The sequence below is a fragment of the Embiotoca jacksoni genome, unplaced genomic scaffold (assembly GCF_022577435.1).
Source record: "Embiotoca jacksoni isolate LCO1_2020_lvr unplaced genomic scaffold, fEmbJac1.0.p SCAF_32, whole genome shotgun sequence".
Taxonomy (NCBI): domain Eukaryota; kingdom Metazoa; phylum Chordata; class Actinopteri; family Embiotocidae; genus Embiotoca; species Embiotoca jacksoni.
The window spans coordinates 2,956,792-2,975,229 of NW_027185384.1; the positions used below are offsets into that span (position 1 = coordinate 2,956,792).

At 40.0% G+C, this 18,438-nt stretch overlaps 1 protein-coding gene across 1 annotated transcript in view; it reads right to left on the reverse strand.

Annotated features, from left to right (window-relative positions):
- The window catches only part of cacna2d1a (calcium channel, voltage-dependent, alpha 2/delta subunit 1a), a 90,495-nt gene that overhangs the window by 44,728 nt on the left and 27,329 nt on the right, over window positions 1–18,438 (reverse strand). The window contains exons 4-6 of the mRNA XM_069164755.1: window positions 6,611–6,670; window positions 2,175–2,210; window positions 1,335–1,458 (exon numbers count right to left, since the gene is read on the reverse strand). Of these exons, the coding sequence (XP_069020856.1) occupies window positions 1,335–1,458; window positions 2,175–2,210; window positions 6,611–6,670 (220 nt within the window). The remainder of the gene's footprint in view (window positions 1–1,334; window positions 1,459–2,174; window positions 2,211–6,610; window positions 6,671–18,438) is intronic.

Sequence of the window (18,438 nt, forward strand, 5' to 3'; positions counted from 1 at the left end):
GCCCTTTCATCATTATAACTGCTGCTTGTAAAAATAACTGAGTGCATTTGGCCATTTGGCAATGACAAAAATGTCTGCACAGTCAGAGGCCTCAGAGGCTCGTCACTGCACATTTATAGTCCAACTTATGTGGAGTGGCTTGCTGTATAAGGGCATTAAAGTCATGTGACTGAGTCCAATGCATTTAGCAGACCCGCTGTGAAGATCATTACTGAAATTGATATTGAATGCCTATAAGTGCTTAGGAGGCTATTACCTAATGCTGTATGGCTAGATATTAGAATAATATTTAACCGTTTCATTGCCTGCTGAATTCGTGTGTAGTTAAATGAAGTATGTAAAATTAAATTATAACATGTTAGCTATAAAGTGTCATGTTAAGCAGAGTAAGAGGCTAATGATGTAGTGCTACTATAGAAGGCTTCTTAAAAGCTTGGCTGAGTGGTGCATTTCTTTTGATTTATCTACATTAGACAAGTATTATCAAGGAGTGAACAAATATGATCTTTAATATAGTCTGGTTTCATTTTCTGTGTACTCTTGTTGTTGAATGTTAAATGTATTCACTAAGTGGACAAGAGTATCAGCATGGAAGGACATGACCTGTAACGTACATTTCTCTGTGTATGTGTGTATCCATACATGCCTGTAATCTTATATTCATGTGTCAGAGTGACCTTGCATGGTGCTCATTAATGTCAGAGAATAAGAGATTAATAACCCTGAGGATATGTGTGTGTGTGTGTGTGTGTGTGTGTGTGTGTGTGTGTGTGTGTGTGTGTGTGTGTGTGTGTGTGTGTGTGTGTGTGCGTGCGTGTGTGTGCGTGCGTGCGTATGCGTGTGCGCAGTCATACACGTACACGTAAACTATTTAGCGTTTCCATACAAGTTTGACAAATGTCAACCTCATCAGGGCAGAAGTCAGGGCATACCCTAAGTCATAAGGATTCAACCTCTGGGGACAATGATTGACTGTATAAAATGTAATCAACGTCTAACCAAGGAGGTCGGTGGGGCCAGAGATGGACGTGAGGGAAAGGAGCAGCTGGTGACCAGGGTAAAGAGGAGGCGAGAGAGAGCTGACCACTGGGTAGTTGGCAGCTGGGTTATATATAGACTAGAATAGCTTGGCCTTGGTGTGGAACTGTCTACAGTGCAGACAGTGCTGCAAGGCTGAGCTCCACATCATGAGAGCGTACTGTAGATAGTAGACATAGTGATGACAGGGATAGAGAGAGACAGAAAGCACGGTGGGGGCTAGTAGTTGCTCGGTATTATATGAGAGAGATTATTGTGTCTTTTCTACAACGCAAGGTTTGTGTGTTTCAACTCACAGCCTTCGTATATATCAGTGGGGATGTGGACAGCAGTGGTGTTGTAGGAGACGGGTCGTTTGAAGTCGGGGTCTGTGTGGAAATCATCTGGAACATATCGGTTCTTCTTCTCTGTCTGATTTAGCTGCACAAAAGAATACAAAAACAAAGTTAAACCATCCAGCCATGTGTTTTGGGGTTTACAGGAATCTCTGCACGTGTATACACCCTTGTGTACAGTATATGCACTTTCTTGTTCGTGTGACTGACAGCGTCAGTGTTGAGTATTTGTCAGTCTAAATTTTAGGCAGTGAGAGATAAATGCAGCCATCTAGATAAGGAAAGACAAAAAGGGGAGAGGGCCTGTCAGTCAAATACAGAGTGACATTAGTGTGCTGTGGGTGTGTGGTTCTTCCCCATTGGGACAGTGGAGAGGAATTACATGCTGATCCCTGTTTATCGGAGCAGACAGATGACGTCCGAGGCCAGAGGAGGCATTCAGTGTCTCATGCATACTCATTTGCTTGTGAGTGTGGGGCCCAAAACATGCACTGACCTTAATGCATTAAAAAAAAAAAAGACCCCTTCTTATACACACAAGGACATCCTATAACAATGACTCTTGAGAGAACTGCTGCAGAGCTCACATATCTATACTGTATATACAGTGACTTCTTTTCACAGATTAAAAAAACAAACAAAAAACAAAGGTGAAGGCTGATGGATCAGGTGGACGATTCTTGCACGCTGTCACAAAAACCTTCTATCAGGTTTGTTGCCATGGTAATAATCTTTGGGGGGTTGCTTGAGGGGTTTTAGTTGAGAATTTGTACCACATCAAGTTGATCAAGTTCTACTTACGTCATCTTTGGCATTGTAGTAAACAATTTTGTCGAACTGCGAAGAGATCAGAAGAGAAACAGAAAAAGTTAAACAATGAGTTACAAAATAAGGAACATACACACCTTTGAGGAGAAACTTCAGATCAGGCACAGTGACACAATGTACTGACAACACCCTGGAGTACACTTTTACATCATTGCAGAAAGGCAAGATGTAAATCTTTGGTGGTCAGCAAAAACAACAATCATAATGTACTGTTAAGTACCTAAATAAATAAATATCTACAGTAAGTGTTCATGTACAAACTGAAGTGTGTCCATTCTGATCAAAGGTCAAATCCAACAGTTATGCTGTATCTGTCTCTGTTAAAATAGGGAATAAACAAGACAAATTTTGAGTGTTAAATCCTTAATAAATTACATGTAAGGCTGTTTTTCCCCAACAACAACAACAACTTGATTATTCATTACTTTAATCATGAATATTTAATGTTATGTAGAAATATTAAAATTAAATAATTTTTGGGCTTTTATGATGGCAGAAAAATCTCAACAAACATAATTGCATTTGTGTAAAATTGTCATTCTGGCCTTTGGGTGGCACCAACAATAAGAGAGTTTGGGACAGTCTAAAATGAAAAGGGTTTACCTTTAGGGGAGTGCGAATGTACTGTCCCCAAATATTGTTATTTTCTGCATAAGCTACAACGACATGAAAGAGCATTAGGTTTCACCAAAAGTATTTTCATCCTCCAAAAGTCATTCAAATTGGAAATTCTGCCATTTGTTTTTGAGATTCCCTATCGAGTAACAAATAAGACCAAAGAGAAAACAAACAAGCAAATTGATCCACTGCTAAAAAAAAAAAAAAAAAAAAAAAAAAAAAAAAAAGCTGAAGCAAATCCCCAAAAAATGGCTTTCCTCTAAAATATCACGTGACACAAATAAATCTCTCACCTTCGGCCTTTTTAAAGTTACATTTTCCGCTGCGGATTCAATTTGCACTTGCAAATATTTGCTCGCACAGAAGCGGCCTGCGTTTGACACTGAGCATCAGTGAAGTAAGGGGTGTTGTTTTGCTTTTACACCGCTCGGCTTCCTGTCAGTACACAGGCTAGCAGGGCGCTAACGAGCTAGCCCTGCTGCTGACGTCAGGGCGCCCCGGAGCCACGGAGGCGGTTCACGGACTCCCACCACCTGCCTGCCACCACTGAGGCTGCGCGCCAACAAGGCAGCAACAGCTCCTGCCGCTATTACGGTTCTGTTAACTTTAAGAGGTCGTAATGAACTGGAAAAACAAAGTGATTAAGCGGAGTAAACTGTGCCAAAGTCGAGCATCTGCTCTCTCTGAACTATACGTTCAATGTGGGGGGGCGGCGGGGGGGGGGGGGGGGGTGTAGGGCACATATGCTGACGTGACAAAGAAGCAACAACATGTACACATAGGAGCTGGTAACGGCAGACTGTATCATGATGCCTTCTGTCAGGTCCTGTTACTGCAGACAACATGCACCTCAGGAGGTGATGATCACACTGAGGTCACACCGTCGCACCCCTCAAGGGAGCCTGCTGTGTACAGGGAAACTTAACGTGTGAGAAAGGAAGAAGAATGAAGGGAGAGCAGGAACTTGTAAAAGAAATATATTTGCAGTTTGTGGTAGGACATAACCATGTTATAGACAATGAAAGGGGGGCGGGGGCATTTTCCACTTCAGACATTTGAATACTTAATTAAGTAACTAAATACATATCAACTACAAAATCGCTTTGGCTAAAAGTAATTTCACTATTTTTGCACTATTTGCAGTGGTGCAAAGAAAGGTTAATCTAAACATCATATACTTTTGAATGTTTTATTTTATTTTTGTAAAATATTACAATGTTTGCTGTAGTTTTATTTTAATTTCTGAGCATTGTATTTTCTTTTATAGTTTTACTTCTTTGGTTGTAGCTTCAGTGGTGGCCTCCAATCAAGAAAAGTGGTCTGACATTCATAAATCTACATCTGTGAATAAATTGTGTATCTAAAGTGATTAGGCTGACTGTACATATTCAGCTTCTCTCATGAATTACAGTGTCAATAAATTCTTTTCACAAAATGGTATGGTGTCATTAGCTTAAGTCCCTCCTTCTTTTCATTGTTCTGGAAGTCCACCTGAAAACAATCCTATGATGTGAGCTGCCAAATCACAGTGTGTATTATCTTTATCTGGTCTGAGTAATACAATGTTTTTTCTGATCCAAGGTTTAACTGCAGTTTATTTCAACGTATGTAAAACCCTAATGAGTCATTTAATCTTTTCCAATCACTGAAAACTCCCAAAAACATGTGCTCCTCCTCTTGCTGAAAAGTATCACATTTAATAATCTGCAATGTTTACTTTTGGAAAGGCCAACTTCAAACTACAGATAAAATAAATATGAAATATTGATTTAATACCAAATGTAAACATGAACAATATAATCAAGCCGATCTGTGTGGAGCAGCTGAATAGAGCTTTTTTATAAATAGGGTTAAAGTCATTGTCATACACTGAACAGAGCCACACGCGAGTGTGGATCTTATTGCAGCTGTTACAACTTTTAAGTGTTTAAAGTCAGCAGGGAGAGGTGCCCAGTGGTACTGGCCCAGTTATCAAAGGTGACAGAGAACACACGCAGGCGTATAAAAACACACAACGGCACACACAGACACGCTCCACTGGGTATGTCAAATGGTGGTAATGACAATATCAAGTGTTGATTGATAAATATCAGTGACCAGCACCAAATCGAGCAGCCGAATACGTTATAAAAATACAATGAGATGATATGCACGTACTGTATGTGCAAAGTGTACGAGGGTCAATTAAAAAGTTCGGAGACTGCTCCTTTTGCGTGTGAATGGAAAGTTGCACTTTGACGTGCATGGAGCAGGGGGAAGCTATAACCTTCATGTACAAGTATTCAAAATTTCGTCTCACGATCATTATTAGCACTCGAGTTGCACATGTTTTTGTCAGCGCTGGTCGAAGCGCACATACGTTCATGTGAGGCTAAGCTGACTGTCAGAGGATATCCTGAAGCAGAGGCCGCACTGTCTGAAGTTACACTATAGCTGGACTGACATACTCAAGGCCATCACATTCTTTTCCTGGCATGCTAGATATGTGCAGTGAAGATATTTCTGCCTGCCAGATCAAGAAGGCAAGAAACCCTGCAAGTCTAAGGCTCAACGAAATCAAGCTAACAATGGCCACATGTATTCCTTGAATCTATTTGGGTCTATAAAATCAAATACTAAAGCTTGACACCAGTTACTTACAGACAGAATTTGAAAATTCAGGTTTCACATTTATTTAATCCTTCCTGACACAAGCTTTAAACACTTAACCCACATTTTATCACATATAGCAGCAGAACCACCGCCAAAAATAAACAACTAATTTGCAAATTCACAGTATGCCAAGACTGCTGAAATTATCAGCAAGTGACTACATTAACTTTATTAAAGTGTCATTGTGAAGGCTATAAATAAACTATTGAATCTGGTATCTTTTGGAAGCACAATAACATTGGTTTGTACCTATCCCTATTTGCATGCTGGGGATATATTAATAATACTTTGGTTCAGTTATGCAGGAATCCCCATCACATCAACTAAAAATGAATTACAACTGCCAGCCAAGCATCCTGGGCCAAAGGAATATCAAACTCAGTGAGTAATATATTAGATAAATCAATCTATCCATCCCCAGAGCTGCATTTCCCTCCCTGTTTCCTCAGCACAAGAAAGCATGCATGACGTTAAATAATGGGAAAATGTTTAATGGAAAAGAATCATTAAGATTTGGCAAACAACACTGAGGAATTTTGAAAGGTAACAGGACAAATGGCAAAGTTGAATTTCTTTGATGTTCTTCCACCACTGAACGTACACAGAATATAATTTGTCATTAAATGGCTGCAGGGGAAGGGAAATTCTAATTTGCATTTATTATGAAAAGGACTGAGCTGTAACATAGCATAACAGGCAAAGAATAGCAAAATAGCTGCATTGTAATTCTCTGAGAGTGGATGAGGCACTGCATTCACTGGGCTAGCACTCAGGATCAGCAATTCAAAGAGTGAAATAACAGTGTGTTCATATTATTTGTTGTACATTCCCATCGAATGTAATGTTAATACTACAATGAATGGGCAATATCAAAAAAGTGAGCAGTGCGTGCATGTGTGTGTATGATCATGCCTGGTTGTTTCTGCCTATTGTGTAAAATAATGAAATTAAATCTTTTATAAAGTCATAACAGAGTCATTGTAATGAGATTTGCCATCCAATTATTACAATCATATTGGATCATGAATAACATGTCCCTCCAGCCACTTCACATATGGAGTTTACTGCACCATTTGATCTGTATGTAACGCAGCCGCTGTAAATGGACGTATCTGATCACGCTCTCGCCGCTCACTCACCTCACTGTCGTCCCTCCAGTCATGTTCCATTTGAAACTTCTCTGCTTCAGTTGCCAGCCTCTGAAAAGGAGAGAAAGAGTAGAATGAGAGAGGGAGACAGTATGGAAGACCATATTTATTACTCCCGTAAAACACTTTTGGCACTATGGCTACATTACTGAAAAAATAATGATAATAACTCTGACTTTGTCGAAGCATGCTTTTGCATTAGCTGTTTTAGAAATTTGGAAAAAGCCTTGAGCAAGTCAGATGAAGGAATTTCTACAACAGATTGTCGTCAAATATCATAGTTGAAACATGACATCTGACCCTGAAACAGGTGTTTCTGCAGGAGCAGTTTGTTAAAGGGAAAACACCTCATTTCCTCTCAGCAACTGTAGGTAGGAATAAGGACTAGTGATGACAAAGTGTTGCACTAAAATTAGACTTCCACCTATTCCATCTTTCTCCAGATCTGGTCTTAATGACGAGGTTAATGGGTTTATCATGGGCCCAGTTTTTAATCTGTACCTGGTCCAAAAACACTCTGCACTATTAATTTCCCAAGGGAAATATCAAATCCAGCACTTCCTGCTTATGTGTACGGCGCTAAGGTTTCCAAGTCACACACAAAAGGAGAGAAAATTTGATGGGGGCAAAGGAGTAAATTAATTTATGAAATGAGAGGAGGAGGGGGTTGATAAAATGAATTATTGAATTAATTCTGCTGTGAAATTAAACAAGACAGTCGTGAGAATCACAGAGGCAGAACAAAGTCTGATTGTGAATCACACGCTGGGATATTAGTCGCAGTGTTTGGGTGCAAAATCAGACCTTTAAACACGAGTCCGGCCGTGTATTTTTATGTGTTGAGTGGACCAATTTTGGAATCAGTCATCCAAAATCATTGAAAATTATACCCGTTAGCTAATATCATTGCAGCCTCACAATCACATCAATTATACAATTTTGATCTAATTAAATCATAAGCGACAACAATCTAATGGAGATCACTCAATCTGGGTGAACCTGGAGCAATGTAACATGACACTGGGTCACTTTCTTATACATCAAAAATATCAGTTTTACTGAAAACCTTGATTAAGGTAAACAACAATCTAAACATCTAACTAATAGTCCATGAAATTGACATTTCTAAAGCAACACCGACAATGTTTGTTAGCTTCTTGATCCTATTTACTCTTTTCTTTTAAAAGAGAAACCTCCTCACTGCATTATCAACTGGCACAGCAGCAACATTTTGATAATGAACCCTACCACCACCCCCCGCTGATTTTGGCTTCAGATCACTTGTTATGCCTGTACTCTATGCCGTCTCATAATGCATGCTGGGGCCTGATACTGTTGTTGTCTGAAATACAGTTGTGTCAACAGCCTCTCAGTTGTGTCTCATTAGGGGGCAAAAATATAGCAGCAGCTTTAAGAAATGGTGGGATGTCACATCTGACATACAGGAACAAAGGTCAAATAGAAATGTGGCTGCGTCTGTGCAGGAGGAGATAAAAACTTCACGGCTTTTTTGAAACCAAACATCTTTGTGTGTCTGCCACAGCAGAACAAAAAAACATCCTTCCAGTTAGACACCTACCTAGCTATTGATATATTAGATATGTTATGCTTGTGAATCTCCACACATCCACACAAAAGCATTCTGTTTTTTGAGAAATATGGGTCCTGACAGTCGAGTCATTGTGGTCTTTTTACTGCACATGTACAAGCACACAATGCCTTGGCAGATTTACTTTCCAGTTGCCAGTGGCCACCAAGCTGCATTGACTTAATGGGAATATACTGTCAGCCTCCAGTCGGGTCATTATTGATGCAAAGAGAAATTGGGTTTGTGTGGTGTTACTGCGGTCACACACCCATAGAGGGTCATTTACTCCTTTTCCAGCTCACAGCATCATCGAAAGAATGAAATACGATAAGCAGCCAAGAGGTTTGTGTGTATTTCTGATGTCCATACAAAATCAATTTGCAAAGAAATTCCACCACCTCCACAGTCGAGTCTGCATATCCGTCACTGCAGTCCCTTTTTTGTTTTAAACAGGCTTTCTACATCAGGCTCACCTGGTGACCCTGTCTTTGACTCCCCTCGGCCAACAGTTAAAGCTGTCGGGTTCGATTTCACGCAACTACGCACACGTACACACACACACCTGCCCACAAACACAGGCACCCGCATATGCACGGACAAACAGTCACTCATTAATGAGGTGGAAGATCAAGAAGTCAAGGGATCGAAGGTCAGCAGCTGTTGCAGTTCCTTCCACTTTATAGCCGCTCTTTTAGGTTGACACCTTCAAGTTTTTACAGAATTCAGAAAAACTGGGTAAAGTAATGAGCATAATGCAATAAGTAATGAGCATAAATAAGCATACTAAAATATGAACTTACTAATTAGCTGGCATTCAAATTTATAATATCAGCAAGCTGCTATAGAATAACTAATGAGAGCATATTGCTGAGTTACAGAACGGATAATGACGATGATCTATGCCTGGTTCATGCTGTGTAGCTTCATGCCTGAAAATAAAGACTCAGCCACTGCAACTAGTTCCTATGTCCTTAGCCAGGCTCAACGGGAACACATCTAATTGAGGTACCATCCACTCCGTTTCATATTTAGGGGGGGAGGGGGAAGCACCTTTTGTATTCAACTGTCAAATGTACGTACTATGTGCACTCATTAAACAGAGGAAGACTGAGTTTTGTTACAGAGAAAGAGTGAATGAGAAAACGTGTTTAAAAAGCTTTGAGTGACTACTTGATAACAGATTCCCCATAAATCCACAGTATGTGTGTTTGCACATGTTTGTCTCCTGTTTGGAGAGAATGAATCATGTCCTCTCTAATGCCTTAACTCTCCGGCTGATGTCACTACATAAAGCTCCAAATGGAATGATGTGTGCCACAAAAAAATTAGATTTTTGAGGACCTTGGTTTCCCAAATCAAACCCAAATTACATTACAATATGTATAAAACTGAGCCAAATACTGGTAAACACACATGCCGTAACTTCTTCAATGGGGAATTTAAGTGAATGAGATACAGATGTTTGTGTTACAGCCAATACGTGATATTAATTTCAACACGCTTTCCCTTACTTGCCAAAAACACTCACAACTGTTTGACTTAACAAAATTCTGGCTAAGAATATAAAGATTCTTTGTTGACAAATCTTCAATAAAAGAATAGCACAATTAAAAATACCACTTTGTTATTTTTTTTTTTATATATATATAAAAATTGACACATTACACACATAAAGGCCATCAGAATTTGTTGCTTGTGTGTCTCATAAGTGGGGTGTGTCTGCAAAATGCAGATACTTATCTCACTGATGAGGTATTGCAGTGGACGATCAGAGCTTGGTAACTTGTAGTCGCCCTGCAGATTCATCTGTCTGTAGTAAGATCTAAGAAGGCTGTGTTGGACACTTATAAGTATATAAATACCTTATCGTGTGTGTTCATAAAGTTCGGCAATTACTGCTCAGCTGCAGTGTCGGCAGGAGGGGGTATTATAGCACAGCTCAACTTCTTTCATATATGCTGAATCCGGCATCCTCCTCGACTGCACAGGGTTGCATATCTGTTGCTATAAACACTGCAATGCTTTAGTTCTGGATTTTGCACAGTTACGGGACCCACTAGGGTGATTTGTTCTTAAATGGTCCATCATAGTCAAAGTATTGCTGCTGGTACAGTATAAGCAGCACGTGTTGCACAGTGCTTCCACACAGTCGCTGTTTATTCCACTCCTTTTTTCAGTCAGTGTCAAAACACTGAAAACACATAGAGCAGACCTAAACAATGTTGGTGCATGTTTCAGTTGTTTATTAGTCCGAGGCTTTTTTCCCACAATGCCTCGCGGCCTATTTCAAATGAACCAAACAATACAGTCATGACACAAACTGTGACCAGCAAACCGAACGGGTGTGATTTGTTTTACTTGAACCGTTCCACCCTTAGTCTTCATGCACAAGTGCAAGCAGAATTTTGGAAGCGATGGATGGAGGACGGGTTTAGAGGTAGAAGGGAACAGAGGGAAAAATAGCAATTCATCTCAGTAAACTCTTTCACTCACTCGGCGCTCCCTCTGCATCTGTGATTTAAGTTCACTGGATTACAGATTTAAAACATTGTGCTCTACAGATCCTGTGAGTTTGTATTTTGTAAGCACCACACAGAGATGAACTGTGTAAACACGCACGCTTGCTTTTCCGACACGCTCCTGGCAGGCTGATTAGAGCATCCAGTCCTGCCAGGACAGAACACACACACACACACACACACACACACACACACACACACACACACACACACACACACACACACACACACCTGCCATCTCACTGATGTGTAGGGAGGCACGGGAGAGCAGAGGAAACATGAGCATCTGCTGTTGTGACTGGCAGCACTTTAGTCAGATCTATCGTGCTCAGCCTGTAGGGAGCCAAAAGGAGAGTGGTGAGAAATAAAAAAGAGGGGAGAGAAAGAGACATACATTTGCACACATTACAAACACACACAAACACACATACAATGACAACAGAACAAAAAACAACTGCACAGTAAGTACGTGCAAGTTGTCAAGTTAACCCTACCTACTACAACGCCGGTCTTTTAGAGAGGAAACAGCCCTCACTAACATACCAACTTCCCAGGAAGTGATTTGTTAGAGACTGGTGTTAGTTTCATAATCCACTGCTGTGCACTGGTTTGACAGCTCATCTCTCCTGCAACAAGCTCTTCCAGCCGACGACGCTATCTGGTTGCCAGCTGGCGGCAAACAACTCCCAATTACAGCTGTACCCAGCTGCGGTGTTGACTTGGCGGTTCAGCATATGCACACATACAGTATGTTTTGAAATAATGTCACCTTCGATTTGTTTTTGTTTTTTATATCACTTTTAAATGATCGGACGAATAATTGGCTAGATGGTGCTGCCTTTAGTTTCTACTTGAAGTGCGACGGAGCGGCGACAGTGTTTTGGCAACAATAATGTGAAGAGTGATTTTTATTGTCCGCAGTTATGTCACACTCCAGTTTGCATCAGCTTCGGTGCTCACCACACCTCGCTGTTGTTGTTTATACACCAAGAAAGAAAGAAAGAAAAAAAAATCTGACAAAAACGCGTCAACAAAACAATGTAGATCATAATTTTGCCTCTCGCATGAAGCGCAGCTGCTGCTGTCTACACCTGAATGGGACTGAATATGACAGAGTGGGAGAGAGAGAGTTATAATGAGCTAGATATCAAATGTGCACTCCCTCTCTGTATGCATATACTGTACATCTGATAAGTTTCATGTAGGAAAACAGAGATGACAAACACAAAGCTCGAGCGCCGGAGACACACAGAGAGTGCGACAGCTGGGCTGACAAAAGCAGCCAGACACACAAACACAATCCAGGAAGTAGTGAATAATGAGTCACTGGTGGCCAAAGTCACACACACACACTCGAGAGTGAGTGTGTGTGTGTGTATCTCACTGATTCAACATTTTCTGCAACATTATAGACATCAAATATTTATGCTTTTTGTTGAGAGAGACAGTAATATGTTTGCACAATATTGCATCATGCCAAACAAAAAACTCTATCTTGCAATAACCATACTGAAGTGCTTTTATTTATTTTCATAAATTCATTTCAACAGCATTAAATCATTTGTCATTTGGTTGGCAGAAAACTTTTTTTGCAAACTAGTAGAAATTGAAATATATTTTGCAAAAGTTTTGTGGACAAACCATCTGTTCGTGGATACTGTGAAGAGCCTCTTCACTGCTAATTGTGTATACATAGTTGGCTTAAGAGGCAGTTTTTTTGAATATGTTTCAGACTCTTCTGGCACACAAGAGTAGGAAAGCAGCCACTTCAGCTCAAGGCCCAGCGGACTGAGTTTTAATGCAAATATAGGAAGAACAATTAGGAAACACAAGGTATTCAGGCAATCAGTATTACATTATTCATAGCTTAATGTTCACTTAATGAAAAGCTGAACTGACTGCAGTAAATGAGCAGTATTTATTTTGTTTGAATTTTTTTTGATCAAATACAGCAAATGTTTGATGGTTCCAGCCTCTCAAATGTGGGCATTTGTTTCTTTTCCTTGATTCACACTGAATATGTTTAGGTTTTCGACTGTTGGTCAAACAAAATCAGACTTTTGAAGACATCACACTGGACTCATAAATGCAGGAAACAATCAGCAGATTAATCAATAATGAAAAGTATCATTAGCCGCAGCATTAGACTAATATACGCATGGTACTTGCTACTCATAACTGCGGGCACCATTAAAACACGCACACCAAACATTATAACAAAAATCTCAAAATAATTTTGACAAATAGGATGGTTTGCATATTTTGCTCATGTGTGTTCCAATATTTGATTATGAGCAAGCAGACTAACAGCGACTTTTAATCTTCATGTGCCCTTTTCCATTTGACTGTGACTGAAGGAGACAATATTTTAACATCTCAGCACTACTCACAAAATCAATCATACCTACTGCAACAAGTTAGTTACTCTGAAAGGCCCACTCTTGCATAGTATACCATTAACATAAATGACCTGCCAATAATAACCCCATGGCATGTGACACAGAAAATTTATGTTGTTTATTCAGCAATTTTGAGATCATAAATTCTACCAGCACTTCAGTGAGAACGACGTCAATGTGCAAAGTGAGTTTTCTTCAGAATGTCATCAGAAATGCAATACAAATCATTTACAAACTGTTTTCAATTTATTGTACACCTTAATAAAAAAATTTTTTAAAAAGTGTGAATGAGGAGTCCAATGAGCATGTTGTACGCGTGTGTGCGCCTGTGTGCTTACCCTGTGATTAGGGCCCTAACAGCAGTGTTTAATGACTCACAGCATGTCATCTAGTGGCGGTTTAATAACACACTTGCAGACACTAGAGATCAGTGACTCCTCTGTAATTACGCACCACTACATAACGCAACACTTAAAAGAGCTCTATTCAAGTGCTCACGCTCTTGCCATCGTCCTTCTTAGACAATTTAATGAACATGAATGTTGTCAGACAGGCCATTTTGTGTTTAATACGCGCATAAGGTAGACTAAGGTAGGCGAGGACATGAATGAAAGTTTTCTCATTTTGTTTGCACAGTGTTAAATGTAGAAGAGGGTAGCAGAGCGAGGAGGAAAGAGAATGAGAAGTGATTCATTTTGGGAGTGAGGAATCTGTTTATGATGCCCATGTTGCTTAGCAACCAGGGTGTCATGGTTACCTGCTGCCTCCATGGTCCATGCACTGTGGAGAGCAAAAGCTCCCATGTGATGGCAACACAAGAGACCAGAAACATTTTGTTCATTATCTTCCCACTGTAGTGCAAGCCATCTTTCTCCTCGGCAATTAAGACTCAACTCAAACCTGCTTCTCTGTGCCAAAGCCAACAGCCCACTCACAATTAAGGAAATTTTGTTTCCTATCGATGGAGAACCACACTGAGAGTGATTTAAACCAAAGCAAGTGGCCAAGGGTGGAAAACAGCTCTCGTTTTTTGTTTCCAAAATGGCCACCAATTGTGGCTCAGACTCTGGTGGGCAGCCAAAGCCTTTTGAATCTGCTGCCAAAGTGCTAATGCAATCCTGGGCCTGAAATAACCCTCACCAATCAATATTCAAATAACACAGTACTTAGCTGTCTGGGCTGCAGTCCTGTCATCCTCTCTCCCCTCTATGCTGTTACTTTCTCTCTTGGGTGGTCACTTTTTTGGTCTTTTTCTTTAACTTCATTGAAAATAAAAGACAAACAAAGAACCTTCCTCTCGGCCATTCCCATTCCCCTTTTCACCTAATGACATGGCTAGAAGCCAGTTGGCTCTCTTTTGTGTAGAAGGTCTGTCTGGGGGAAGTCCTGGCAGGCTGCATTGTCCCCCTAAGCAGGTGCTTTTGTCAACAAGCACCCCTCAAGGGTGGCACAAAGCCTTGGAAGGAGTTCTTGAGGGAAGTCACACAAAAATAACCTTCCTCTTGACCTAATAAGTCAGTCCTCTATCTTCACTTTTAGGCCAGCCTGTAATACTTCCTGGATTTTATGATGTCAAAATAGGAGACTGTAAGGATTTTACATTTCAAAAGACATGCAAAGGATGTTGTTATACTTTTGCAGTCCTCAACTACATGAAAATATCAGAAGTAAACAAAGCATTTGTCTCTTGTTAAGGACAAAAAAAACAAAAAGATTGTACAGGATAAACTCCAGTAACCTCACAGAAATCAATAATAATCAACCACACCACAGGTTGAATAACCCAACAAAATATGAAAAATAAAAGTAATGCTGTGTAATACTACCGATAGGTACGAGCTAAAGGGGGGTGCTACTGACTCACAGTGGCTCAGTATTGAGCCTGCGACTTTAAGCATGAAACAAACTTGTTTTTACAAAAACAAAACAAAACAAAAAAAATTCATTTGTTTTCATTTTAGAGTACTTATTAGTGTTTTTTGCTGAGTGGTAAAAAAAAACCGCATTATATTGGCTCAGTTGGTATTTCAATTACTTAATGTGGAATTATTTCAATAAAATATTTAATAAAAATTTAATATAATAAATGTCAAAATGATCTTGTCCAGCAAAACTGCATTTATTGTGAAAAATATTTTGAAAAAAAAAAACCATTGAATTTAGTAAGTCTTGAAATTATATTTACATCTCACTTTAAAAACGTTTAAACAAGTCTTCAATTTCAGATACAAATTCATTGTTAGAGATGTAATGATATTGACACCTGTTTGTTTCACAGTCCTGTTGCTTGTGGTGGAAACAATTGCAACTACCTCAGACTATTAGCTAAGGTTTCGCTCATTTCAAGACAAGTAGGCTTTTAAAATTATATTTGACTTCATCTAGGTAAACATCTCTTAAGTGCAGTTTGATAATTTCTCATCAGTACCTGTGGCACTCTATTTTGTAACCACCACAACATACTCCTCCTTATTAAGAGTAACGGACATATCTGGAGATCTCTGCTGGTGTCACTATGGGAAGAGAAATGACCTATTCTACTGGGGGGAAGTTAACCACAGGCACCATCAAAGAGTATTGGTTAAGAGGAACGATTCAATAATTGATGAGAACAGAGTCAGAGGTGGCCTGAATATCAGAGAGAGGCTATCTGCTGTCAAGACAGGTTAAAAAAAAAAAGACGCCTGGGTCAATGTAATGAACAAATGGACTAAAAATGTCCGTGTGTGTGTGTGTGTGTGTGTGTGTGTGTGTGTGTGTGTGTGTGTGTGTGTGTGTGTGTGTGTGTGTGTGTGTGTGTGTGTGTGTGTGTGTGTGTGTGTGCAATCTGTGTGAGTTCATTCACAATTATTCACCGAGCCATACCTATACAGTAGCTCACGGTTATGCAGTATGGATGTAACAATGGAGGGAAGTAGAGGAGGCTCTGAGGCGAAGACACACAAAGAAAAGAGAAAGAAACTGAGTAAGAGCAGGGAAATAATGCAGGGAAGAATCCTTAGTCAGTTTTGGGTGCCCTTCAAACATGCCTGTATTTGGTTACATTTGGGGAAATTGCCAACATTCAAAGTATGCCACATTTGTCATCAGCAGTTCCTGTTTGCAATGTATCCACAGGAAACTATCACAGGATCACTTTCACTTTCACTCTGAACAAAACTTAAAAACATGACGATTCTAGGGTGTTTTCTGGCGTTAGAAGAACATTTTTCAGTGATTTATCAGCAAATTTATATACATGTCATTGGAAATACTGATCTTAAGTCACATTGGATCTAAATATATACTTATTTCATCTGTGTGAGTCACTTTTCATACAAATTGCAGAGTAGAATGAGCAGGATAAACAACAACAGCAAGCTTCCTGTTGGTATCACAATTAATCTATCCCTTTCACCTCACAGTATCTTTGCCTCATGGCTCCTGACTTCCCACCCCCCAAAAATATCCTGATCACATGTTTCAACCAGACTTCCTTGCACTGAGTGTCCTAATGGTACACAGTGAAGTGAAGCTACTTGAGAAGTTGATTAACTTTCAATTCAGGAAAATGTGTTTCCATCATTACTGTTAGCACTAAAACTGTCGTTTCGGAAAGGTTCTATTTAGATTTAGATATCCATGTATGTTAATACTGTATATACACAATAAAGTAAACTACTGCACAGAAGAACAACTGGCTGCCTGTATGAACATTAAATGGTAAGACGTCAGAACATTTTACTCGGTTACATTTCAACATGAGCAGTTTCAATTGATAGAAATGTCTGACAAGGTAACATAATGTAGAGATAACACACACACACACACACACACACACACACACACACACACACACACACACACACACACACACACACACACACAGAAGAAATAGGAGAGGACAGAGAGGGAGAAAAGAGGAACACGAGGCAAGACAAAATTGGGAAAAGGAAAATGAAGAGTGACAGAGAATCAGGGTGAAGTTAGGGGAAAAGAAGTTAAGAGGGAGTCATGGGCAATACAGATGGAAGGACAGGGTTGGAGGGAGGGATGAGAAAAAAAGACACAAAACAGGAGAAATATAATGTGACAAGAATTAAGAATAAGAGCAAAAAGCAGATTTGGGATATGAAAAAAGTCCAGAAAGGTAAGACAGATGATGACATGAGTGTGTGAGTGTGAGTGTGTGAGTGTGTGTGTGTGTGTGTGTGTGTGTGTGTGTGTGTGTGTGTGTGCGCGCGCGCGCGTGTGTGCACGCCCACAAGTGGAGAGGGTAGCCTGTGTGTATGTAAAGATTGAGCAACTGTTTTCTCTTGAGTTGTATCAGCAGTGAAACTAAGCTATGACAGCAGCTGCCTAAATAATCTGACTCATCTGCTGTATCAAAGCGATCTGGGAGAAATCTCCCAGCCTCCCAGCCTCAGTCACACACAAGCACACACATCTACACATATCAATACCTCGCTCTCTCAAAAACTGAAATAATCAGCCACATTGTAGATGACAACAAGCCTTTCAGGGGTTTTGACTGAGGCAAAAAGTTGTTGCAGTTCCCTCAGCACTGCGCTAGTTTCTTTCCTGTTGGGAATCACAGTTTCGCTTGACATCCTTTTAAGGACAACGCATACTGAATGCAGAACATTGTGGCACAACATGAAAGAGGCAAATTCTTTGATCACCCATGAGTGGTATAGATACAAAACCATTTCCCCAGACAGATCAACAATGCTTTGGGAACACATTGGATTGTGTGAAACAGACAGGTGAGGAGTGATGGTATAAAAACAGAATATATGTATGTGTGAGAGAGAGATATTTGCAGCACTTAATGGTGTCACACTTAAACCTTGTACCCTCAAGATACCATTGTTTCCAAGTCCACTCAGACAAGCCAGTTAGACAATGAAAAGTGTGTGTTTTGCACTTCAGTTAGCGTTACAAAAGCATATGAACAGATAGACGACAGATACCCCCATAAAAAAAAGAAAGAGTTCAATGTAAAAAAGACTGATGGTGTAACAGAAAGTACACAGCGATGTGGATTCAACATATATGCAGAGAGTGGAGAGAAGACGGCTTGTGCACAAAGAGACAGGTAGACATCATCTAATGAGCAGCATCCATCAAACCCTTATGCTCATTATGTAGAAGTAAACAGGAAGGAAATAAAAGTCCTTTCAGGTTGTGGTTACTAGTGTGGAGCCAAACTCCACAACAGTACTGATACAAAGCAGATACAAACCAACACACATTTAGGACAGCATCTTTGATGGATTAGAGATAGAACTGACAGTTGGCAAAGTGTATTCATTAAAACGCTCCATATCGGTT